Source organism: Myotis brandtii, unplaced genomic scaffold, assembly GCF_000412655.1.
Source record: "Myotis brandtii unplaced genomic scaffold, ASM41265v1 scaffold1256, whole genome shotgun sequence".
Lineage (NCBI taxonomy): Eukaryota > Metazoa > Chordata > Mammalia > Chiroptera > Vespertilionidae > Myotis > Myotis brandtii.
Genome location: NW_005354407.1, coordinates 71,960 through 98,609, shown reverse-complemented (window position 1 = coordinate 98,609; position 26,650 = coordinate 71,960). Strand labels below are relative to the sequence as shown.

Genomic DNA, 26,650 nt, shown 5'->3' with positions numbered 1-26,650 from the left:
ATGCTAACCTACACAGGTAAATATCTCTCAGGAGATTGAGTACCTACCTACCTAGGATTCCAAAATTCTCATTACCTAAAGTTCCTATTTTGTTGACACACACCACTTCTGGTATCTTTATGTCAGGACTGACTAGTTCAGAACAATTGATCTATAAATGCAGAGCTATGCCCGCAGAGCTAAAGAAATGCCTGGATTTTGAGAACAGTTCTAATATGGGTTGCATACACATTATTCAATCATTAATGGAATGGTGCAGTAGGAGACAGACCAAATGCTAGCCTATCTGCACATACTGCTTATGTAACCTTGGGCAAGTTACATAACCCCTCAGTACCTCAATTTCATCATTTGCAAAATGAGGTTCTTAACAGGGCCTACTGGAAGCATTTTAGGGCACAGGTTAAAGGCTATTTAGATCTTTGGTATAATACTAATAATAATAGTAATAATAATAATAATAAATGTAACAATAATACAGACAGTCCTTGGGTTACGTCAGATTCGACGTATATCGTTTCGTGGTTACATCGCCATCTTTCATTTATTTATATAAATACAAGTTGTCATTTCGACGTATGTACATATATATGTTCTTTATGTTTTTTATTATTTATTTACCACAAGCAAATGTCAGGAATTGTTATCTTTCTTTTAATTTTTTTTACTGTTTCACTTCATTACTGTTGTGTATGTGCTCCATGTGAGTGACATAGGTGCTTACGTAGGTGGGTTCTCACTTACTGCAAAAATCACATTGCGTCGCACTGTAAGAACGGATCTCCGACATAACCCAAGGACCTACTGTAATAAAACTCATTACATTTTCTTATAACATTTATTATTGCTATCATTGCTGTTGTTATTTTTCTTCCAATATATTTCAGTTCTCTATCACATCTTCCAAAACTACAGTTTGGTAAACAGAAAAGTTATCTAATTATTATTTTTGAAACCTGAGCTTGATAAAGCTATCATGTAACAACTTTCTAAAATAATTATTTAATCTTACAAAGAATGTTCTTATTTTTTTCATTATTTATATGACTGATTATATTTAAAGATTCAAAATGGAACTTTTACCATACAACATTGTGTATTAAAAAGGTTTGGCATTGTGTTGTGCAAATAGAATCACTTTAGACTAAAGGCAAATGGGAATGAATTTCAATGAATTGCCCACAAGTATTGTATTTTCTGCTTAATTTTTACTATAAATAGAAACCAAGACATATTTAGAAAACGATTGTACTCTGACTCAATAATAAATTTCCCACTGGCAAAATTAGCAAGTAATCTTTTATGAATATTAAGTTTTCAAAAATGCTATGGGTTTCAATAACTTGTTTAATCTTCCCAAATGAATTACTTCCACAATGAAGTAAACTAAGTATTTATCATTATTACCCATTTTTATGACTTTAAATAAACAACTTTCTCTGTGTTAAGTAAGTTTTCAAAAATATTTAACAGGGAATTATAAAAGCTGTAATTAAAATCTAAGATTTTTAAGTAATAAAAAGCAAATTAATTGCTGATATGAGTTTGCAATTTTAATGGATAACTATGCTGTCCCTTTTTGTGACTTCATGTTTCATTGTTCTTTGTGCTGAATAAGAACACTACAAATGTATTTGAAACCATATCAGGAGTTGACATCTATGATTATTTTTACCTACAGACCTAAGATTTTAGAGTTTAGCCATTCTAAATAAGACTTCATTTAGAGAATTCATTCTTCGGAGACTTCGGGATGACACAGAGTTACAAGCTGTGACTTGATTCTTCTTTCTGCTGTTCACCTACTTATTGAGTATAACTGGAAACTTGACCATCTTCATGTTAACCCTGTCAAATGCTGGTTTGAAGAATCCCATGTATTTCTTCCTCAGGAATTTCTCTGTCTTAGAAATTTCATTCAAACAGTCTGTATTCCCAGGGTTTTTGGTCAGCATCACTACAGGAGATACAACCATTTTCTATAAGGCTTGAGTGACACAAGCATTTATTTTTATCATTTTGGGTTCTACAGAGTTTTTCCTTCTGTCCTATGATCACTTGTGGCGATTTGCAAAACTCTACATTACACACCTATCATGAGTAACAAAGTCTACAACCAACTTGTAATCAACTCCTGGCTGCCTGGTTTCCTCATCATCTGTCCCTCTGTGCTTATGGGACTCCATCTAGGCTTCTGTGACTTGAGCATTATTAACCACTTCACTGGTGACTCTCCTGTGCTGCTGATGCTTGCACTAAGTTTCTAGATCCTATGGCATTTTTCTTAGCAGTATTCACACTCATGGCAACGTTGGCCTTTGTGATTCTCTCTTACACACTCATTCTTCCAACAATTCTGAAGATCCCCTCTGCCCAGCAAAGGAAAAAGGCCTTTTCCACTCGTGGCTCCCATATGATTGTGGTTTCCATTTCTTATGGGAGCTGCATGTTCATATACATAAAAATATCTGCAAAAGACTATGTGACTTTGAGCAAAAGTGTAGCAGTACTTAATCCTTCTGTTGCTCCCATGCTGAATCTTTGTATTTATACCTTAAGAAACCAGCAAGTGAAACAGGCCCTTAATGATTTCCCCCAAAAGATGAGGTTGTCAAACACTACCCGTTATGAAATCTGTAGCTGAAACACAAATAAACCACACATAAATGCAGACCATTGTTCTACGTGGTAGGCATACACAGGGAATAAAGCATGCACAAGTTTCAGCCATTGTGAGGGAACATACATTAAACAGTCAACATAATAGAAAATAAATTACCCAGTACTTTAGTGGTGGCAAATTCCATGGGGAAAAAAAATGAAATACTTTAAGAAAATAGGGGTAGAATTCAAATTATATTTGGTGGTCAAAGACTTAAAAGTCATTTTATAGCTTTTTTCTTTTTTCTTTTTCTATATTCAAATGTATTTTTCTGTATTGTTTACCTTCTTTCTTTTCTGTAATTTTCCCTGTCCATATAGCCATCTATTTCACACATGTAAAACATGAAGTGATTGTTTATATGACTGATTATATTTAAAGATTCAAAATGGAACTTTTACCATACAACATTGTGTATTAAAAAGGTTTGGCATTGTGTTGTGCAAATAGAATCACTTTAGACTAAAGGCAAATGGGAATGAATTTCAATGAATTGCCCACAAGTATTGTATTTTCTGCTTAATTTTTACTATAAATAGAAACCAAGACATATTTAGAAAACGATTGTACTCTGACTCAATAATAAATTTCCCACTGGCAAAATTAGCAAGTAATCTTTTATGAATATTAAGTTTTCAAAAATGCTATGGGTTTCAATAACTTGTTTAATCTTCCCAAATGAATTACTTCCACAATGAAGTAAACTAAGTATTTATCATTATTACCCATTTTTATGACTTTAAATAAACAACTTTCTCTGTGTTAAGTAAGTTTTCAAAAATATTTAACAGGGAATTATAAAAGCTGTAATTAAAATCTAATGCCTTTAAATAAGTATTGATGTTTACTTTCAAAAGATTAATACTAAGCTCTAGATCAGTGGTTATCAACCTGTGGGTCACGACCCCTTCGGGGGTCGAACGACCCTTTCACAGGGGTCGCCTAAGACCATCGGAAAACACATATATAATTACATATTATTTTGTGATTAATCACTATGCTTTCATTATGTTCAATTTGTAACAATGAAAATACATCCTGCATATCAGATATTTACATTACAATTCATAACAATAGCAAAATTACAGTTATGAAGTAGCAACGAAAATAATTTTATGGTTGGATGTCACCACAACATGAGGAACTGTATTAACGGGTCGCGGCATTAGGAAGGTTGAGAACCACTGCTCTAGATAAACTATTTAAGTCCTACATCAAAATAAATGACCAGAAATAAAATGCACAACAAACCAGAGTTAGGGATGGAATGAAGACTTAGAAAACTATGCTTTATGATCATTTCTAGCAATGGGTTTGGTGTCCTCCCTACTCTTATTTCCTTATTCTATTGAATCTACTATTCAGAATCTATATGGGGATAAAATAGCGATAAATAGTTATCTCCTAATATGAAAATGGGTTATTTGAAGCTGTGAGGTTACTTTCCCACCAACTCTACCCACCCAAAATATGTGTCTATATCTTTTTGGGTTCCTCAGGAATTTCTCTGTCTTAGAAATTTCATTCAAACAGTCTGTATTCCCAGGGTTTTTGGTCAGCATCACTACAGGAGATACAACCATTTTCTATAAGGCTTGAGTGACACAAGCATTTATTTTTATCATTTTGGGTTCTACAGAGTTTTTCCTTCTGTCCTATGATCACTATGTGGCGATTTGCAAAACTCTACATTACACACCTTTCATGAGTAACAAAGTCTACAACCAACTTGTAATCAACTCCTGGCTGCCTGGTTTCCTCATCATCTGTCCCTCTGTGCTTATGGGACTCCATCTAGGCTTCTGTGACTTGAGCATTATTAACCACTTCACTGGTGACTCTCCTGTGCTGCTGATGCTTGCACTAAGTTTCTAGATCCTATGGCATTTTTCTTAGCAGTATTCACACTCATGGCAACTATCACCCTATGTAGCTCACTCTATTTAATTAGTAGGACTGAGAATATTGAATTTTAAGGTGAGATTAAGAATGCTAATAACCGAAAAGTAAAAATCCAACATGTGAAAATCCAAACAAAATAAACATAATATGGATATTAATAAAAATAAAGAAATTAGTTGGACTAGTGCAAAGCCCAATTACTAAAAATAAAAAATGTTTGAAATTATAATATTATAAAAATGTGAGAGAAACATAAATATTATAAAGTTATAATATTTCAAATACTGAGCAAATGGTAAATTTGTATAATTATATGGCAGTAATGTAATTATGGTACTATGTGCAATTATATAAAAACATTGTTATTTTTAACTTTTTAGGATGTTAGTATTATTTAGAAATATTACTTACTTAGTATTACTTAGAAAATATTCACAAGACAGCAGATAATCTAAATGCATATTTTAACTATAGAAGAACATACTAAAAATAAACAAAGTTTTAAGAGCTGTGCTTTCAAACTTTCCCAAGATTTTATTGTATTAGATGTATATATTTTAGATACATAAACCATTTATTTAAACTATGTGTGTGGGGGGAAGGGGTGATTGCATAAACTGCAGTTTAGTAATGTTTATCAGAGTTCACATACCAGAACACACAGTGGAAGGAACGGAAAACTTTCATAAATTGAATGACTAGGTTCTGTACTTTATACATGTTTTATAAATTTATGACAGCAAAAGGCAGAGTCTATATTCCTATATTTTTGTAGAAGATTGGTGTAGGGTAAATGATCGGGAAGAGCCCTGGGTGAGTAGCTCAATTGTTAAGAGAGTTGCCCGGATATGCCCAGGTTGTGGGTTCAATCCCCACTCAGGGCACATGCAAGAATCAACCAATGAATGCATAAATAAATAGATCAACAAATCAATGTTTCTCCCTCTCTCTCCCACTCTCTCTCTAAAAATCAATAAAAAGATAAAAAATGAATAAACAATAAAATGACCAGTAGGGATTAATAAAATATTTCTAGTCTCAAGCATCAAGGAACCAGAATGTTTAGACTAACAGAATTTTTCATCCAGAGGGAATTATAGATCTTTTCTTATGCAGGGATAACATATAAAGGAGATATGCCTCTAACCTCCCTATGCCATGGCTATGTCAAACAACTGAAAATCAGTTGCATAATTATTTCTTAAAGAGTGACGATCTGACCTCAGACTCCTTCTCAATACAGTACCAATATAAGAGTTGGCTTGTGAGATGAGATTAATCTGTATCCCTGATGTAATCCCAGTTTCTCACTTATGAGATCAAGAAAGTGAAACTCAGAAATGGGAAAAGGAACTCTTGCAGGTGAATCAGGGCCAATTTGACTTTTTAAAAAAATTGATTTTATTGGGGTGACATTGGTCAACATGATCATATAGGTTTGGGGTGTGGGTTTCTATGTTACAAGATCTGCATATTGCACTGTGTGCCTGCCACCCAAAGTCAAATCTTCTCCTGTCACCATATATTAGGACTCCCTTCTCCCCCTATCCTCTTCCCTCTGACAAACACCATGCTGCTATTTGTGTTCACAAGTTTCAAAAGAATCAGGGCACATTTAGATCTACATTCCAATTCCGTTACCGTTTCATACATCACACTGCCTACCTATTTATTCCTTTCCTGGTCATGGCTCCTGCAATAACCTATGAATTACAAACAAATCATGTTTGCTAAAAAACTAGGAGCAGTGTATGGGAGCGCATACAATGTCAAACACAGCAAGAAGATTCATGGTATGTTTTTTCCCCGGAGTTGAAAAAACAGCATTCCTCTCCCTATCACCATAAAATGTTTTCTGATTGCCAAACATTATCCTAAACTAATCACAGGCTTTTATATTGGATGTCAGCCTATTCTCTATTCCCTTGTATGGCTTCACCTCCCTGTAGGCATCCGGTCAGAAATTACCTTTGCTGAAAATCTTTAGGCATCTGACATCTCCTGCCTACTGCCGCTTATATCTCAAGGTTGCCCAGATATTGTCTGGGGCTGCTTACGGGTATACAACCTGGGTTCCAAATGTGCTTCCTCCCTCTTCCTTCTAGTGAAGCTGTTTGCAGAACTTCTCAGAAGAGGATGTGAAAGGGCCCCTTTTGTGTACTTATTTTTTAAAGATGCTTTTATTGATTTTTTTTAGAGAGAGACATGAAAGGAGAGAGAGATAGGACTATTGATCAGCTGCCTCCTTCATGCCTCTGACTGGAGATTGAGCCCGGGCATGTGCCCTGACCGAGAATCGAACTAGTGACCTCTTGGTGCATGGGTCAGCGCCCAACCACTGCGCCACACTGGCTTGGTGAAAGGGGTCCCCTTTCCTTAATCAAAGGAAGAGCACTTACCATGAGATCTACCCTCAGCAGTATTGACAACTGAAGGCACCATGCTGTACAGCAGATCTCCTCCCCTCAGACCAAACAACCACTATTCTACTTTCTATTTCTATGATGTTGACTAGTCTAGGTACTTCATATAAGTGAAATTATACAATAGTTGCTCTTTTGTGATTGGCTTCTTAAATGAAAGTCACAAAACCATAAATATTCTAGAAGAAAACATAGGCAGCAATATCTCAGACATTTCTCGTACCAATGTTTTTTTGATATACATCTCCTTGAGTAAGACAAACAACAACAAAAAATAAACAAATGGGACTACATTAAACTAAAAGCTTTTTCAGAGTAAAGGAAACCATCAACAAAATGAAAAGGCAACCCACTGAATGGAAGAAAGCACTTGCCAATGATACATCTGATAAAGAATTAATTTTCCAAAATTTATAAAAATTTTATACACCTCAACACCAAGAAAACAAACAAGCCAATTAAAAAAATGGGCAAAATACCTGAATAGACACTTTTCCATAAAGGACATACAGATGGCCAACAGACATATGAAAAGATGCTCAATATCACTAATCATCAGAGAATTACAAATTAAAACTATAATGAGTGTGAATCAGTGGTTAGAGCATCAGCCCTTTCACTGAATGGGGTACTTAAAAAACAGAGGTTTAATTAATAATTGAATTATTAGAGACCTCATCACCGGACAAGTATTATTTTAGAAACAAATATAATTTTAGAAAAATTACAACATGGATATTTTCATTTTAAAGAAGTTGTCTTTATATGTATGTGTGTGTGTGTGTGTGTGTGTGTGTGTGTGTACATATATAATTTTAAGCACCTGATACCTAATTAGGAAATGTTCACTTTAAGCAATAGGTAACCATTTGATATTAACTAACACATTTCCAGCATCAGTTTTTTTCATTTTTATTGGGGAGACATTGGCTACACAATGACACAACAAGTTTTTTAAATATCCTAGTTTTCATTTATAATATGTTCAATGCTAAGATACTATTTCAAAGAAGTTATATTTTTAGCATTGAATTTATTCACTATCAAATGAACTATGCTTACTTTTCTTGTTGTTAAAGAACAGCTTTGGTACGCATTATTAAAACATACCCTGGGTTTATGCCAATGTTGAAATTTTACAGAAATGTAAAGGTGAAGTTTGAGTTGTTTCCTCACCAGTCCTCTGCCTGTTTGGCCTTGCATATATTAAACTGATTGCCCACAGTGTTAAGAATGATACATGGGTCACAAGAATATGAACATCGAAAAATGTTGGTTTATTTTTGCTAAGTTTCCCCACTTCCCCAAATATCTGAGCAGGATGAAGAGTAAAAAAAAAACAAAAGGCCCCATCAATTCATCAATTAAGGATAAAGAGAAATGTAATTAGATGTGAACAATGAGGAGATTCCTAAGGTACAGGTAATGAATGTTCTGTCTTTAAAATATTCTGAGATGGGTTCCTTTTAAAATATAAAAATATTTCAAAATTTCAGGGGCAGATATTTCAAAGCCAAAATCATTAAATCAGTGTTTTTTAAATGAGTGAACTGTTTTTGAGTCTTCCATGTAACAATGGACTTAGAAAGTGTCATCTGTAGGCAAAATAAAGAATATGCATGTCATATTTCTCCAGCTTTTCAAAAGTAGATAAATGCTTCTATGACTAAAAAATATAAATTTAATCTACAATATCATTGAATACATAGGAATTTGTCTCAATGTGTATTTTCATATTAAATAAAGACTTTACAAGCAATTATATCATGGGAAATTAGGCAAACCAAAATATTTCAGCTATTAAAATTGCTTATACTTATATCAGGCTTGTGCTTTTTTCCCTTATTACTAGGATGAGCACCTGGCCTCTGTCTAATGCTATTGTTCTGTCTGAGTGTCTCAAAGGACAGCATTCCTGATGCTGCTATTTTAGTTGCTTTGCCAAAGTTCATGATGCAAAAGATTTATTAGTGACATTAGAACCTGGGTCTCCAAGGATTGTTTATTTTATTCACTCAGGTGATCCCAGTGCACCTCCAAAAGACTGAGCAGAAAAACATAAATATAATTATTTGGGGAGTAGAAAAGCCAACTTCCTGCTCAGAGCATCATAGCTCTTCCAAAACCCAGAGGAAGTCCTGTTATTCTCCTCCCTTACCTTAGATTTTCTTCCCTTTGTGACAGAGATCAAAGGAAAATGTTCCCAGCATTTACAGTAAGAAAGATCAACTAATGGGAGTCTTAATATGATATGAAAATGAGAAATTTGAAGAACTGAAGAGGCTCCAGAAGATCCCTGGAGAGTAAGTGTAGGTTGATAACCCTGTTAGACCAGCGGAGAGGCATGTCTCCCTGAACACGGCGCAGTTAAAAACAATGAGGAGCTGCGGGCGGAAACCATGAAAAATTATCAAAAGAATAAGTGTCATAAGGTAGATATGTGAGTTACTTTTCCTTTTGAGAGATAAGAAAGAAATATTTGTTGGCATATCTTTCTGTAACATGGTTAATTAAGCTTATATCAACCTTTAACATGGAAAATTGTAGTAGAAATGTTATGAATTATACAATTGTCCTTTCTAAGACTAAGGGCACAGCCAGGGTTATATTTTTTATCCATAAGTAGTCACCCATGTAGTGCAATATCAAGAACATACAGAAATATACTTTCCAAATCCCTGGAATTTATACCCTAAAAGAATATTACATTGCTTCAAGTGTGAACAATTTCTTTTTTTTTTCAAATAGGCTACATATTTTTTATTGATTTCAGAGAGGAAGAAAGAGGGAGAGAGAAACATCAATGATGCAAGAGAATTATTGATCGGCTGCGGATCGAGCCTGCTATACAGGCAGGTGTCCTTGACTGGAATCCAACCGGGATGCCTCCATCCCCAGGCCAATGCTCTATCTTCTGAGCCAAACCTTTAGGATGGGAACAATTTCCTTTTTTAAAAAAATGTTATTGATTGATTTCAGAGAGAGAGAAAGAAACATCAATTTGATATTCCACTTATTTATGCATTCATTGGTTGATTCTTGTATGTGCCCGGACCCAGGATGGAATCTGCAACCATGGTGTATCAGGACTACACTCTAACCAACTGAACTACTCAGCCAGGGCAAGTTTGAACACTTCCTAAATAGTTAATATCCTTTTATTATTAAAAACAGAAACAGAAACAATTCCATCCTTCCTAAGCATCTATTAGTTCAACATAAATGTCCCCTTATTATCTAAATTACACACCAGAGTAATGATTGAGGGACACTTTTTGTTACAGAAGATAGCAAGGCTGAAAATAGTATCTCTCTCTCTCTCTCTCTCTCTCTCTCTCTCTCTCTCTCTCTCTCTCTCTCTTCTCTCTCCTATATGATTCTATTTTTTGAAGTACCTAAAACAAATTACTAGAAATAGAAAGAAGAATACTGTTTGCCAAAGACTGGGGAAAGAGGAAAATAGGGAGAAAAAAAGTGATTTTAAATACACCTGGCAGTCATTTGAGAGTCTAAGAGGGCATTGCTTAAGAAGTACTCTGCAGAGATGTAATAAAACTGTATTGGTACAAGGAGCATGTCCCATTTAGGGTTACGGAAGGATGATCACACACATTCACATACATTTCTGGTTCTTTTGATTAAACCCTGAAATAACTGCTCTCTCTACAATTTCCAAGAATAAAACACATTTTTCCAAAATTGAAAAGAGTATTTCACTAAGACCATTTTTGCCTGTTGTGTATTCAAAGGAGGAAGTATGAAAAAAGAGATGACAGCAAGGTTGTCAATTTTTAATTACTTCATAGTTTGTTTTACTTATTGCCCTTTTTATAGCCCTAGAGCAGGGGTGGGCAAACTTTTTGACTCTAGGGCCACAATGGGTTCTTAAACTGGACCGGAGGGCCGGAACAAAAGCATGGATGGAGTGTTTGTGTGAACTAATATAAATTCAAAGTAAACATCATTACATAAAAGGGTACGGTCTTTTTTTTTTTTAGTTTTATTCATTTCAAACGGGCCGGATCCGGCCCGCGGGCCGTAGTTTGCCCACGGCTGCCCTAGAGTAACTGGGAGAAAAATATGTCTAAGGAAAATAAAATTTAAGGACAAAGCAAAGAATAAGTAAAGCATAGTAAATTTTTATCACACATTTTCACTTTTTTGGCCTTAAACAAATACACAGCCAGATATTCTGCCAGAAAAAAAAATGGATTTATTTGGGAACAACAAGGAACTGCAATTTGGTATTCAACATTTAATTTCATGTTTGTTACTGTAACACAAAGATGGTGTCATTCTTGGTTTAAAATGTTGGATTTCTTGCTAATATATTTAAAACTGTAACCAGTAATAACACCCTTAATATTTTTATTATATATGATATTTTATTTCAATAAATTTAAATATTTAGACCATAACCAATTGCAATTTGGGGCATGTGATCTAATGGCCAAACTTTCGCTCATCCAAAGAAACATAAGAGAGGAGGTTCTTTTATAGAGAAAAGTGGGAATTCAGATGGGTTTTTGTAAACAAAAATTCCATGGCAGTTTAACATCTAGTGGCTTTTCTTTGGCTGATTTTTAACAGTCTTTCATTGGCTGAGTGATTGTCTATTGAGGGGAAGATTGTCCTTCCTGTTAGAGGAGTAGAATAGAAAAACATCTTGTTGGAGGTAAGACAATGAGTGGTAAGGTGTGATCTTCACCTACAGGCTCTCCCAACGCTAATTTCAATGAGGTTTCTGTTTATTAATCTTTACAACTTGCATATAAGAAAAATCACTAACCAATTGATCATATCTATCAAAAGCAAAAATAGAATTTGCATGAAGAAAGAGGATGAGGGGGTTTGAAAAAATCGCAGAGAGTTGGAAAGCAAAGCACTATTTGTCTTTCCTTGTATAAGCTATTGATTGGTATAAGGCTCAGAAAGAGATCATACCTTTGGGAGTAGAAGGATCATCTAAGGAATCTGTTTTCATTATTAATCTATTTCTTGAGAAACCTTGAAGGTTTAATACATGAGGTAAGTATATGTGGCAGACTGTCATTATATAATGTTGGCGGGTAACTTTGTTATTGTTTCCATCTTAGGGGTGTCCACTCTGCATCATTTCCCTTATTTGAGTTCAGGGCTTTTGTTGTTGTTTGTTTTGTTTTTAAATATATTTTATTGATTTTTTACAGAGAGGAAGGGAGAGGGATAGAGAGCTAGAAACATCGATGAGAGAGAAACATCGATCAGCTGCCTCCTGCACACCCCCTACTGGGGATGTGCCCGCAACCAAGGTACATGCCCTTGACCAGAATGGAACCTGGGACCTTTCAGTCCACAGGCCAATGCTCTATCCACTTAGCCAAACCGGTTATGGCAGATTTCAGGGTTTTTTTCATAGATTCCCCTGCGTTAGTGTCCATTTTCCTGTGTTTGTGCCTTCAAAGCAAGATTGGCTTTGCTGTATTTATCTCTTGAGATTTTGTAAGACACACGTCTATAGAAACAAATGAATCAATTTTCCAGACTCAGAGGGCCGTTATTTGTAGGATATATTTTAAAGCAACTGAGTGAAAAATCATTCATATAACAAACTAATTAATGTCTCCTGGGGAGATCCCACTTTATTCAGTAAAGGAAAAAAATAACAGGAACCCTAAAGACTATGTATTCAGATAGGACATATTTTCATAGTTATCATTGTACGTAAATAATTAATGATGGTTAATGACAAGGAGCAGTTAGAAATAGAGTCTCTTCCTCTTGCTAAAGAATATACATAATGCTAAAAATAATATCAACAAAATAAGACTCATAATACAGGGGGAAAAAACCAGTTAGTATTCTATTCATCCTTCATGTGTATCTGAAATTATAATGTAAATATCAAACTTAAGTTGTTACAATGATATAATGAACAGCACCAATTGGGAGGGAGATGTGGATATATGTGATGATGTCAAATTTGGCAACAACTTCCTTAAATGTCTGGGTGGATCTCAAATATTAATATGCATATGAAAGTCTTGATTATCATGCCAATATTATTCTGACTTTTAATTTCTCCACTGTCACCTAACCCCTCTTCCCCGGTGCCTGGCTAAAATTAACTACAGTGAATATTTTTGTATAACTTTAATGAATTTTATAATAAAGAGTCTAGCCTTGTGCTTCACAGTAATGAAGTTCCTGTAGGTGTTAGAAAATCAGTAGGGAGGGGTTGGAAGTGAAAGTCAGGTTGCAGAGGCTTAAAGACTAAACTAAGTAGAGGTACGAAGAGAAGGTAGAACTACTACTCTCTTTTTAAAGAAATTAAAAACATAATGCAAAAGGCACCACCTGGAAGACTATAGTTAGTGATATTAAATGTAATTTTAGCTTTGGGGTTTTGAGAGAAAAGGTACCAGAGTCAATTAACTGAAAAATAACATGAATGCATATGAAGATACTCCTTTGCAAATACCTTGAACTCAGAATTTTCTAACACTATAGATAATGTAATTGTCCATCAAACCATCTTAGGGCTAAGAAGAAGGAATAAAAGTGAAGAACAATAGGCAAAGAAAAATATCAAGATCCATTATTACATTTTGTATCATTGTTATTTGTTTGTTTTCCAGGAGAAATACAGCTTACTCTTAAAACAATCCTTTGATTGTAACAATTGAAGAGAATTCATGTTCCTAATCATATGGATATGTCCTATATCTAAGGTTTATCTTGGATAAAGAAGGCTTAAGCAATATCATCACTTTTCCTAACTTATTTGTAAATCCAATTCATATAATGAATTATAATAAACTACATTTATAAATTTTGAGGAGTAAATAATGATCTGAGAAAAAGTTGGATTATTTAACTATAACAGGAATCCTGAAGGAATAATCTCTTGCTCATTCAAGTAATATTCTGGAAGTTTACTGGAATAGTGGCAATATTGATTATGATGAGAAAGGAGAAAATGAATGTAGACTGCTTTTCTTGGTTTTTCAATATCGTCTTTTGCTACAGAACTTGAATACCTATGTTGTCATAAAAATCTCTTATTTTTACATGCTGATTGAGTAGATTTCAAAAGTCAGTGATGAGAAACCACACACCAGTAACAACTTTTATCCTGCTGGGACTAACAAATGACCCACAACTACAAATTCTGCTTTTTGTCTTTCTATTTTTCACCTACATATTCAGTGTGACAGGGAACCTGACTATTATCACCCTCACACTGCTGGACTCCCATCTGAAAACTCCTATGTACTTTTTCCTTAGAAATTTTTCCTTCTTAGAAGTCTCATTTACCACTGTCTGCATTCCTAGATTCTTGTACAGTATATCAACTGGGGATAATACCATTAGCTATAATGCCTGTGCAAGCCAAATATTTTTTTTTGTTTTCTTTGGAGCAACAGAATTTTTTCTCCTGGCAGCCATGTCCTATGACCGCTATGTTGCTATCTGTAAGCCGCTTCATTACATGACCATCATGAACAATAGGGTATGTACCTTATTAGTCCTCTGCTGTTGGCTGTCTAGCTTGATGATCATTCTCCCACCCCTTAGCTTGGGCCTCCAGCTTGAATTCTGTGACTCCAATGCCATTGATCATTTTAGCTGTGATGCGGGTCCCCTCCTAAAGATCTCATGCTCAGATACATGGGTAATCGAACAAATGGTTATCCTTGTGGCTGTATTTGCTCTCATTATCACCCTCGTGTGTGTGTTTCTGTCCTACACATACATCATTAGGACAATTTTGAGATTCCCCTCAGTCCAACAAAGAAAAAAGGCCTTTTCTACTTGCTCTTCCCACATGATTGTGGTCTCCATCACCTATGGCAGCTGCATCTTCATCTACATCAAGCCCTCAGCAAAGGATGAGGTGGCCATAAATAAAGGTGTCTCAGTGCTCACTACTTCTGTTGCACCCTTGTTGAACCCCTTCATTTACACCCTGAGGAATAAGCAAGTGAAACAAGCTTTCAATGACTTTGTAAAAAGGGTAATATTTCTCTCAACAAAATAGAAGTTTGGATGAATCAGAGTAAAATGAAGGAAGAAGGTCTTCTAAATAGTTAACAGCTTCTAATTTATTTACTTGCTTTGTGCCTATAATTCACTCATAGTAATCTTCTCAAAGGCATTTAATACTGCATCTCACCTTAATCGAACTCCCTCCTCTTCTTTCAAACCAAGCTCATACATCATGATTTTGTTCATTGTGAATCTATGAAATATATCTTCCAAGTAATTGAACTTGCCTCCATTTCTGACCTAGTCTTTTTGTCAGTGCTCTGTAAAAAAAGAAATAATGAAATTTAAAAGTATATAAATTATATAGAAGATACATTATGTAGTAACATTACTAGTTTTTATCTCTAAGACAAATTTATGAAAGTTAATATTATAAATCTGAAAGTCAAATAAATATTAGAAAACAGCAACAGCAAAGATGTATTAAAATAAGTTAAATCAAATAAGACATTCCAAGCTAATTAAAATAATGGAAATAGCAAAGTGGAAGTGAAGATAAAAAGTGGGAATTTGGGAATAATCAGAATTGAAGAAGTAGAAACAGCTTCAGAATCACTAATAAGATGTGCAGCAGTCCCCCATATATAGAGGGGATATGTTCCAACACCCTCAGTAGATGCCTGAAACCTCAGGTAGTACTGAACCCTATACATACTATGGTGTTTTCCTTTGCATACATACCTTTTCACTTAAAAGGAGGACTTCACAGCTTCTCTTTGGGATACTCAATTGGCAGCATCACTACTTTTATCCTTTGGAGCTATTAGTAAATAAAGTAAGAGTTACTTGAACATAAACACTGCAACACCACAATAGTCGATCTGGTAACTTAGCTACTTGGTGATAATGAGCAGGTAGCACATACAGTGTGGACAGAGGGATAATTCAGGTCCAGATGGAACAGAGATGGATGGCAGGAGATTTCATGACAGTACTCAGAACATGATTAATTTAAATCATATGGATTGTTTATTTCTGTAATTGTCCATTTAATATTTGCAAACCATAGTTGACTACAGGTAACTGATATCACAAAAAGTGGAATTACAGATAAGGGGGGGACTATGGTATTTGCAATTTATTTATATTCATGAGAGAAATTCACTGAAAAGGGCATATATTTGATTTAAAATAAATTTAAAGATAATGTCACTTTTAATGGGTTTTAAAATTAGAATAGATGCACAAGAGTGAACTGGAACACCAAATTTTAAATGCTTATGAAATAAGATAACTATTCACATCAAGATAAGGTTCATGAATGATTTAAGAAGATATCATGGATATTCAACTGGCAAAAATAGGGAGAAAGGGAACTACTAAAGGGAATAATTATAGGAATTATGATCAAGGGGACAACTGAAGAAAATATTCCTAAACTGAAGAACTTAGAGTTTGAAAAAGAAGAAAGGAAGGACAGATGCATGAAGTATGCCTATTCAAACTCCCTATCGAGGTGACATTATTGAAAATAGCAAAGTAAGGACCTCAAAAAATTCTTTCCTCCACAAATTGAGGAGTGTTAATTTAAAAAGCGAAGGAAGGAAGGAAGGAAGGAAGGAAGGAAGGAAGGAAGGAAGGAAGGAAATATATATATATATATATATTTGGGGGGGGGGCGTGCATGCTCAATCTCTTCACCTTTTTTCACCCAGCTTCCCAACTGCTGTCCCCTCTGATAGCTGTGGAACTGGAAATTATGTTAAGTGAAATAAGCCGGTCAGACAAAGACAAATACCATATGATGTTACTTATATGTAATAGCTAATCAATATAATTTAACAAACTAAATAGAAATAGAAGCATAGATATATAGGGACTATTTATTTATGAAATGTGAGTTTTGAAAATGCAATTAAACAATCTTTTATATTACTTCTATGGACAGAATTTTGAAAATAACTGCCTTTTTAGAACTACCAATTACACTGGGCTACATTTAAGTAACACTTATTTTATTTAATAACTAGAGGCCCGGTGCTCTCACAGTCCAGGACCCCTCACTACTTACTGCTCGGTTTGCTGCACCTTAGTGCTGCCGCGGAGGCGGAAGAGGCTCCCACCACCACCGCTGCACTCACCAGCCGTGAGCCCAGCATTTGGCTGTGCTGTGCTCCCCCTGTGGGAACTCACTGACCACCGGGGGACAGCTCCTGCATTAAGCGTCTGCCCCCTGGTGGTCAGTGAACATCATAGCAACCAGTCGTTCTGGTCGTTTTGCCATAATGGTCACTTAGGCTTTTATTATATAAACTAGAGGCCCAATGCACAAAATTCGTGCAAGGGGCTCGGCCATCAAAGCCGCAGCTGTACCTGCTGGCCCTCGCAACCCCAGCCAGCCCTCGCAGCCTCATCTGGCCCTCTCAGCCCCTCCCAGCCTTGGCCAGCCCTCACAGCCCTGGCTCATCCGGAAGGTCATCCAGACGGTCAATCTGCTGTTTGGTCTAATTAGTATATTAACTCTTTATTATATAGGATAAACCCAAGCATCAAACTCTTTTCAAACATTATTCTTAATGCCCTTACCAATTCTATAAATATGTTTTAGTTGTATCAAAACATGGACAGAAGATTGAGTAAATCGACAAATATATCATAGGTAACAAATAACATAGTCCGAATTTTTATTTCAAGTCATGTTCCATCCTCTACAATACACTACCTTTCAAGTAGAAGTGTAGTTTTGGTGGCGGAGGGGTGAGAAAAGACACTAAATAAAAGCATATATACTGGCATAGCAGTAGGGATATCTCACTGCCATAATACACTCTTTGTTATGTGTGTTTATTAAATTGCTTTATTGACATCAAAGAAAAAATTAAGTTGTCTAAACATTTCAGAATTTAGGTACTGGATTTTATACACCATAATCTGACCTATTGCAACACATTTAATATTTTATGGTTTGATAAGGAGAAAGAAGATGAGATAAAATTGCAGTTGTCATTTCCCTGGCAACTTTGAAGCATATTTATCATCAACATAATTTCATGGCGCATTCACCAAAGAGCTCTGATGTACTAAAATCAACTATAAGATATACCTGAATAAAGAAATCTGCACAAGAGATTCTAAAATGTTCATTATTAAGACCAAAGTAATTATTACATTTACTAATTTGTTTAATTTAATGACAAGTTAATAAATAGTGAATACAACTATTACAGTTGGTATAGTTGCAAAACAGAATTAAATAATTTAATTACTTAATTTAAATAATTACTATAAAATCTATCCAAATGTAAAATTGAAGAAAATAATAACAGTGGGAGCCAAGAAACTAAGCCAAATAGTATTACTCCAATGTCCTTTACATGTGGAATTTTAAGTATTATAGCAGCAAATAAATACAAAACAATTATAATGTAACTAATATTTGAAGTATTAAAATTTGACTCTGGGTTGAAAAGTAGCATCCTTTTAAATTGGAAGTGAAAGATGTACAGTGGTAGGCTTATTATAGTTTGAAATGAAAGAAAGCAACTAATAGTAACTCCATTTCTTTAAGGTTACTTACTAATATTTTTTTCCTTTTGTTGTGTTATGTTTCCCTGATTATTTGTAATCCTTGTGGCCTTCATTAGTGTCTGTATATTAGAAGACACCTCTTCCAGTATTTGCAGACTGGCTTTGGCAGGTAAAGCTCCTCACCAGTCAGCCCACCCAGAGGTTCTGGACTTGCCATCTGGTGGAGTCCATGGGTGGGCTTGCTGCTGGAGTCTGGGTGGACTGGGTTTTTGGATGATTCAGCAAGTGGGTGGGCCATCTGCCTAGGTCCAAAGGGGCCGATCTGGTGCCTGGATCCACATGGGTTAGGCTTGACATCTGATTCCATGCATATGGTAAGTCTGGGACATTGGTCCATGATCGCAGGCCTGGAGTCTGTATCCACAGAGGTGGCCTGAAGCCTGGTCCACTGGAGGCTGAACTGATGCTAGAGAGTGCTGTATTTATTCTATACAGACTTGTATCATTCTTGTTAGTTCATCCTTTGACATGCAACATATATGCAATGTTCTCGTGCCTGTGTCACATTTTCTCTGCAAGCCTCAATTCTGGTTGCTTTAAGGCTTGCTTCTCAGGGATGAGTAGAAAATCAGCCACTAAATGCTAGCATTTGATTTTTCTCAGCTTTACGTTTAGCAGTTTATCAACCTGTATTCCTGGACTAACAGCTGACAAAGTCACTGGAACATAAGACTTCTTTAATTCCTTGTGATTCTTCTACCAGTGGTTCTCACCCTTCCTAATGCTACGACCTTTTAATACAGTTCCTCATGTTGTGGTGACCCCCAACCATAAAATTATTTTCGTTGCTACTTCATAACTGTAATTTTGCTACTGTTTATGAAGAGTAATGTAAATATTTGATATGCAGGATGTATTTTCATTGTTAGCGACCCACAGGTTGAGAACCGCTGTAACTAAAAAGCACTATCAAGTACATCAAGTATGCAATCAATGTTATTCTTGTTAGTAACACATTCTGTCAACTCATCTTACTCTTCAATCTTCTCTCCTAACAAGACAAGGATTTCCATAATGTGGGCTGACAATGATGAAGTTAGAGTTATAAAGGCTCTTACATCTTCCAATTCAATCCTATATAATAAAAGCCTAATATGCTAAGTGTCCTGTTGACTGGTCAGCCGTTCAACCAATCAAAGCTAATATGCTAATGATATGTTAAGGCCGCTCAACCTCTCACTATGATGTGCACTGACCACCAGTGGGCAGACCCTCCGACTGGTAGGTTAGTTTGCTGCTGGGGTCCGGCTAATCAGGACTGAGTGAGACTGGCCAGACAAGCCCTTGAGCCCTCCTGCAGTTCCTCCCCAGCTGGCCAAACCCCCGCATCCCTCCCTGACCCTGATCATGCACCAGTGCAGTCCTTCGGCCTGGCCTGCACCCTCTCACAATCTGGGATCCCTCAAGGCATGTCAGAGAGCCGGTTTCAACCCGATCCTGCATGCCAGGCCAAGGGACTCCACTGGTGCATGAATTCGTGCACAGGGCCTCTAGCCTATAGAATAAAAGCCTAACCGACCGTTACAGTGGAACAACTGGAATGACCAGTCACTATAATGCAAACTAACCACCAGGTGGCAGACGCTCAACACAGGAGCTGACTCCTGGTGGTCAGTGTGCTCCCACATGGAGCCTCTCCTGACTCCCCGGCAGCTTGCACAGAGGGCCTGGATGAGTGCGAGTGGCGCCCAGCCCCGATTCTGGCTCCTCCCTGGTGGCCAACCTCCCATGGACATGCCCTGAAGCCCTCCCATGGTCCCTCACCAGTGGCCAACCTCCCATGGACACACCCAGGCCAAGGGACCCCACAGGTGCAATTCTATTTATGAAACATTTTTTAAATTTAAACTTAAATGTTCCTAAAATATTAAAAGTACTCCATATGCCCTTTATCTAGAGTCATAATTGCTTATATTTTATGATTTATCATATCATTATCTTTTCCTCCCTCTCATATATATGCACATATATATATACTTTATATACTATATACACTACATGTATATACTTTTTATACTTTCTGTAGTACAGAGTATATACTACATGTATATACTTTTTGTACTTTTTATACTATAAATATGCATATACATTTTTTCTAAACCATTAAATGGTAAGCTATACATTGTATCGCTTTATGCCCACCTACTTCACTACCTCAGGGTATTTTTTTCTGAGATCATTGCATTGCATAACCAAAGTATCATGGTCAAAATCATAAACTCTGGTATGGATATATTTTCTAATCCATAGCCATATTAAAATTTGATAACTTTTCCCAGTAATGTCTTTTGTATTTTTTTATTTTCTTCAGGTCCAGTATAATCTAGCTAGCATTTAGTTCTCATTTCTGTTTAGTTCATTTAATCTAGAACAGTTTCTCAGCCTATCTTTCACCTTATTGTTTTGAAATTTTTGAAGAGGACATGTTATTTGAGTTCATATGATTTTTTCTTCAAGGTTAGTTTGAGGTTTTGATTTTTTGCAAGAACAAAATAGAAGTGATGTTAGATCCCTGTTAGTCCATATTATCAAGAGCCATATAATGTTGGTTTTTCCATTAGTGATGGTAAACTGACCATTTGGTTAAGGTGGCCTCTTCCAGATCCTTCTACACTACAAAGTTACTATTTTCTTCATGTAATAATATGTAATTTGTTAGGAGATATTTTAAGACTATGTAAATATCCTGTTTCTCATGAAACTTTCATCCACTAGTTTCAGCATCCATTGATAATTTGCTAACTTAAACATTACTTCTATATCGAATAGTTAGTATATCTATATATATAAAAGCCTAAGTGACTGGCCGACCAGCCCACTGGCTGGTAGCTATAATGCACAATGACCACCAGGGGGCAGATGCTCAATGCACAGACACGGAAACATGGAGCAGACTGATGAATCTCAGAGGGAAAGGGGAAGGGGCAAGGGAGGGAAGAGATTAACCAAAGATCTTATAGGCATACTAGAGGACCAGTGTATGGATTCATGCACTGGTGGGGTCCCTTTTCCTGACCTGTGGGGATCGGGCTGAAACTAGATCTCTGATATCCCCCAAGGGGTCCCGGATTGCGTAAGGGTGCGAGCCAGGCTGAGGGACCCCACTGGTGCACAAATCCATGCACCAGGCCTCTAGTTTTATTATAAAGACAATATTTTTCCAGTGTATATTATTTATTTATTGTAAAGCAGAATTGATGAAAAGATTCTTAGTTTACTCAATAAGTTATAATCCATTAATATTTACATTTATGTTGATAAACAAATTATTTAAATATGGTAAGTCAGAACCTCATTTACTTAGCTTCTGAACTTTATTTATATGTACTTTTAAGTTTTTGAGTACTTCCCTATAACAAAATAATTTAAGCTCTCTTTTACTTTTCTTGATCTAGCCTTGAGTAAGACAGCCATTTCTCCAAGAATCTCAGATTCCTTTCAGTTAATAACAATATTTAAAAATCAAGATGTGGGTACTAGTTATATTGGTGGGTTGTTGCTTGTAAGCCCTCTCAGAAGACAGTATATATATACATTTATGTATATATTTATATATATATGATGTGTGCATATTGATACCTCTAATACTGCATTATATGTTTTTATTTATATACTAGAAGCCCGGTGCACTAAATCCATGCACAGGGGCAGGGGGGAGGGCTGGCGGGGAGGTCCCTCAGCCCAACTTGCTCCCGCTCCAATTCGGGAGGCCTCAGGGGATGTGCTACTGATGGCTTGGGCCCACTCCCCATGGGGCCTGCCTGCTCCACACCATGGGGATGGGCAAGCAGGCCCTGCTGGGTGCTGCCTGTGGGCCCAATTGCCTGCTCCCCGGTCACCATAGCGACCGCCCAGGGGGCCCTGCTGTGTGCTGCCTGCACCCCACTTGCCTGCTCATGGGCTGCCCTGGCGACCACCCAGCAGGCCCTGCTGGGTACTACCTATGGCCCCAATTGCCTGCCTGTGGGTTGCCACCACCACCGCCCAGCAGGCCCTGCTGGGTGCTGCCTGAGGCCTCCCTTGCCTGCTGGGATCACATTGCTGGGGTGACGCTGCCAGCATCTTGCCCAGCCACTATGGGCGCTGCCATCTTTTGTCACGGAGTGATGATTAATTTGTATATTACTCTTTTATTAGATAGGATATGACAAGAGGCTCGGTGCACAAAATACATGCATGGGTGGGGTCCCTAGGCCTGTCTGGCGATGAGGGCCAATCAGGTTCTCTGCCTCCTTGCCTCTGACCTCCCCACCTCCTCCTTCCCTAATCACCCAAACGCTACCACTGCATGGTTCCCCACCTCGTTGCCTTTCTGCCTCCCTGCCTCCTCCTTCCCTCAGCATCTGTGTCCACTGCCACCCACCCCTGGCTCCTCATCCCAGCCTGGGGACCCAGACCCGATCAGACAATTGGAGCCTGCTGGCCAGGGGGAGGAGGGGCCAAGAGGTTGGCCAGCAGGCCCCATGGGCGATCGGGGCCTGCGGGCTGAGAGAAACTCCTGCATTGAGCATCTCGCCCCTGGTGGTCAGTGTGCATCATAGTGACTGGTCGTTCCATCGTAACAATCTCTTAGGCTTTTATATATATAAATGTGTTCATATTGATACCTCTAATTCTAATACAACACTATACAGAGTACTTTTAAAAACTTTCTGTCTGTGCTTGTGATTTCTTACTCCCAGAATAAGAAACCTCGGTGTCATTTACTTCAATGCCAACTTGTGCTAATAGCTTAATCGCCACTACAGCATAAACCAGCATCAACATTAGGACAATTATATGAGTTGTGGCATCTTTGTGTTCTAAGAGCTGACACTTAAAGGAGAAAAATATAATTTCATACCCCAGTTTTGGAGGAAATAAGACATAGTTTTATCATTTTTCTTTTTATTAAATTTATTGGGATAACATCTCTTATATAAAAGGCCCGTGTCCATCACGCCATAATGCCGTCACAATGAAATGAACAGCAGCTCTCGCAGTGAGCGAGGCAGGGTGCAAGCTACTAGCAGTGGAGAGCTACAAGGGGTGGAAGGCTGGGCAGCAAGCTGAGGCAAGTGGAAGCGAGCTACTCACGCACAATTTCATGTGTGTTGGGCCTCTAGTTAGTTAATAACATTATACAGGTTTCAAGTGTACAATTCCATAGTACACCATCTGCACATTGCATTGTGTGCACACTACCCAAAGCCAAATCTTTAATTACTGTATATTGGATCCCCTTTACCCTTTACTACCTCCCCACTCACTTCCCTCTGATAACCACCATACTGTTGTCTGTGTCTATGAGTTTTTGTTTGTTTTTACAGTTTGTTCATTTGTTGCTTTAAGTTTTATATCCCACATATGAATGAAATCATAGAGTACTTGACTTTTTCTGTCTGACTTAATTACGCTTAACATAATATTCTCAAGTTATTGCAAATGGCAATATTTCATCTTTTCATGGCTGAGTAGTATTCCATTGTGTATATGTGATAGGGGAAGAAATAGAATATTGGGAACCAGCTATAATTGTCAGAAATATTAATCATGTTCTGTTAACTGTGATTGTTTTATTGTGATTAAAGAAGGCACATTCTAACCTGTGGGACCTGGGAGCTCACCTGAAAATGCAGCCCATCCTCCTCATCAGGGAGCTGCCTATTCTCATGGAAAGATTAACAACCTTGTTGCAGAAACCAGAGCTGCCAGCCCTTTGAAGACCCCCAGGCTTTTCCATATCACTAAGCCCTTTGAAAATTCCCAGCCCTTTGGTTATCACTAGCCCTTTGAAGACTCTGAGCCTTGCATACTAGCAGGCCATTGAAAATTTCCAGCCCCCATTACCTGTAAACTGCCCATTTGGCACACCCTTCCCAATGTAATCTTAGTCCTTCTACCCAAATATAAGCAGCTGGCTTATGGTGAGATACAGAGCAGATTTTTGTGGATAAACTGCTGCTCTCCCATACTGCTGGCAGTTCTGGAATAAACCCTCATTTATGATTCAATCCTATCTCTGCTTAATTGGCTCACGTAGTGACAGGCAGCATGGACTCATTGTCAGGTTACATATGTACCACATCTTCTTTATCCAATCATCTATCAAAGGATATTTTGAATATTTCCATGTCTTGGCAACTGTGAATAATGCTTCAATGAACAAAGGGGTGTATATGTCTTTGAAAATAAATACAGTTTTATTTTTAAAGCAGTCATTTGAATTTCGAGAAACTGATATTTTATATCATTGAGAGTAGGAAACTTAACACAGAATTAAGCACTAATAATTATATAACAAGTCATAAAATTCATCATCTATTCCTGCTTATTTAATATATTAATTGCATGTTCAAGAGATTAAACTTGCTTATATGTCCTTGAAAATTTGTGTGAGAAATCAACTATTTGTCTATTAAATATTTTTTATTGTAATTTTTTTAAATCTACCCATATAATAACCTAAATAAAATCACACAAATGAGATATATGATTCATTTAAAAGGAAATTATGCTTTATTAACATGTTGACAATTGATATTTCAAAAGACCACTTTATAAAATAATTCTTTAAATTATTTTAAAGTACAAAATCTCTTGAAGCATGTTAAGCATTTTTCATAATGACAAATTTCATTCTATCTAAAAATTTTAAAGAACATGGCTTTTAAATACAACATGGCATATTTATTTACAGCTATTAGAGAACTCATAGTCTATAATAAAATCAAAATTCTTCATTCATTTTATTCTAACATGCTTTTAGAAAAAATAAATTTTGCAATTCTATATTCCTAATATAGTAAGGTTTCACTTTGAAAAGAAGAATGTTAAACTCAGAATGTATACAATAGAGAGAGTTTCTAAGCTTGAGTAAACTAAAGAAATCTAACTAAATTATTAGAGATTAATTCTTAAACTAGAAGAGGCAAAATTGGTTTTGATCCATGTTCCTTTATGTTTTTATGTTAATCCTTTTAATAAATAATATTACTTGTCTAAAGCAGGAAGTACCTTTCTAAATACATCTCTGAAGGCTTTTTTAACTTGCTGGTTCCTCAGAGTATAAATGAATGGGTTCAACAGGGGAGAAACTGAAGTATGGAGCACAGCTACTCCTTTGCTTAAAGTGTTTCTTTCATTTGCTGATGGCTTTATGTAGATGAATATACAACTACCATAAGTGATGGTTATAACAATCATGTGAGAAGAGCAGGTAGAAAAAGCTTTTTTCTTTTGGTGAGCTGAAGGGAATTTTAGGATTGTCTTGATGATGTAAGAGTAAGAAAGGATTACTAATAACAATGTGACAATAAGGGTCATCACAGCTAAGAAAAAAGTAATCAGTTCCACTAAGTGTGTGTCTGAGCAAGAAAGTTGCACGACTGGAGAAATGTCACAAATGAAATGATCAATTATATTTGAAGCACAGAAATCCAAATGAAGAATCAAAATCAATAAAATGAAACTGACCAGGAATCCAGTTGCCCAAGAACTGAGTACAAGCTGATAACAAACTCTGCTGCTCATGATGGACATATAATGCAAAGGTTTGCAGATGGCAACATAGCGGTCATAGGACATAGCCGCCAAAAGGAAAAATTCTGTAGCACCCAAGAATATGTAAAAAAATAACTGGGACATACAACCATTATAGGAAATGGTCTTTTCCCTGGTTACAAAGGTGATTAGGAATCTGGGGATGCAAGAACTTGTGAATGAAATTTCCAGAAAAGAGAAACTTCGGAGGAAGAAATACATTGGGGTCATGAGATGGGAATCAAGTAGACAGAGGGCAATGATGGTTAAGTTTCCTATCATGCTCAACATATAATTCAGAAATAGAAAGAAAAAAATTACAATCTGTAACTGAGAATTATCTGTCAGTCCCAGAAGGATAAACTCTATCTGCGTTGTATGATTCTCCATTTCTCTTCTAAGATTTCAAATTCTAGAAATAAAAAGATACAAAAATAAGAAACTACATGAGTAGCTTTATAACCAGGGAATCTACACTAATAAAAGAGAAACATGGTAATTAGCATACGAACGCTACCCTTCCCATTGGCTAATCAGCATATCCTTATGCAAATTAACTGTCAGCCAAGATGGCGGCCGGCAGCCA

The 26,650-nt window shown here is 36.5% G+C and overlaps 2 protein-coding genes and 1 pseudogene across 2 annotated transcripts; 2 read left to right on the top strand and 1 right to left on the bottom strand.

Annotated features, from left to right (window-relative positions):
* LOC102245179 lies at positions 1 to 2,644 on the top strand (annotated as a pseudogene).
* An 11,424-nt stretch (positions 2,645 to 14,068) lies between these two features.
* On the top strand, positions 14,069 to 15,007 carry LOC102244877 (olfactory receptor 6C2). The gene has a single exon (XM_005859413.1). It carries the CDS (start codon positions 14,069 to 14,071, stop codon positions 15,005 to 15,007), a length of 939 nt encoding a protein of 312 aa, XP_005859475.1.
* Positions 15,008 to 25,515: 10,508 nt separating this feature from the next.
* On the bottom strand, positions 25,516 to 26,454 carry LOC102243982 (olfactory receptor 6C70-like). Its single transcript, XM_005859411.1, has one exon. The coding sequence runs from the start codon at positions 26,452 to 26,454 to the stop codon at positions 25,516 to 25,518; it is 939 nt and encodes a 312-aa protein (XP_005859473.1).
* Positions 26,455 to 26,650: the final 196 nt, after the last annotated feature.

Excerpts from the sequence above, each read along its gene's own strand:
- LOC102244877 (XM_005859413.1), top strand. The coding sequence starts at position 14,069 with ATGAGAAACCACACACCAGTAACAACTTTTATCCTGCTGGGACTAACA.
- LOC102243982 (XM_005859411.1), bottom strand. The coding sequence starts at position 26,454 with ATGGAGAATCATACAACGCAGATAGAGTTTATCCTTCTGGGACTGACA.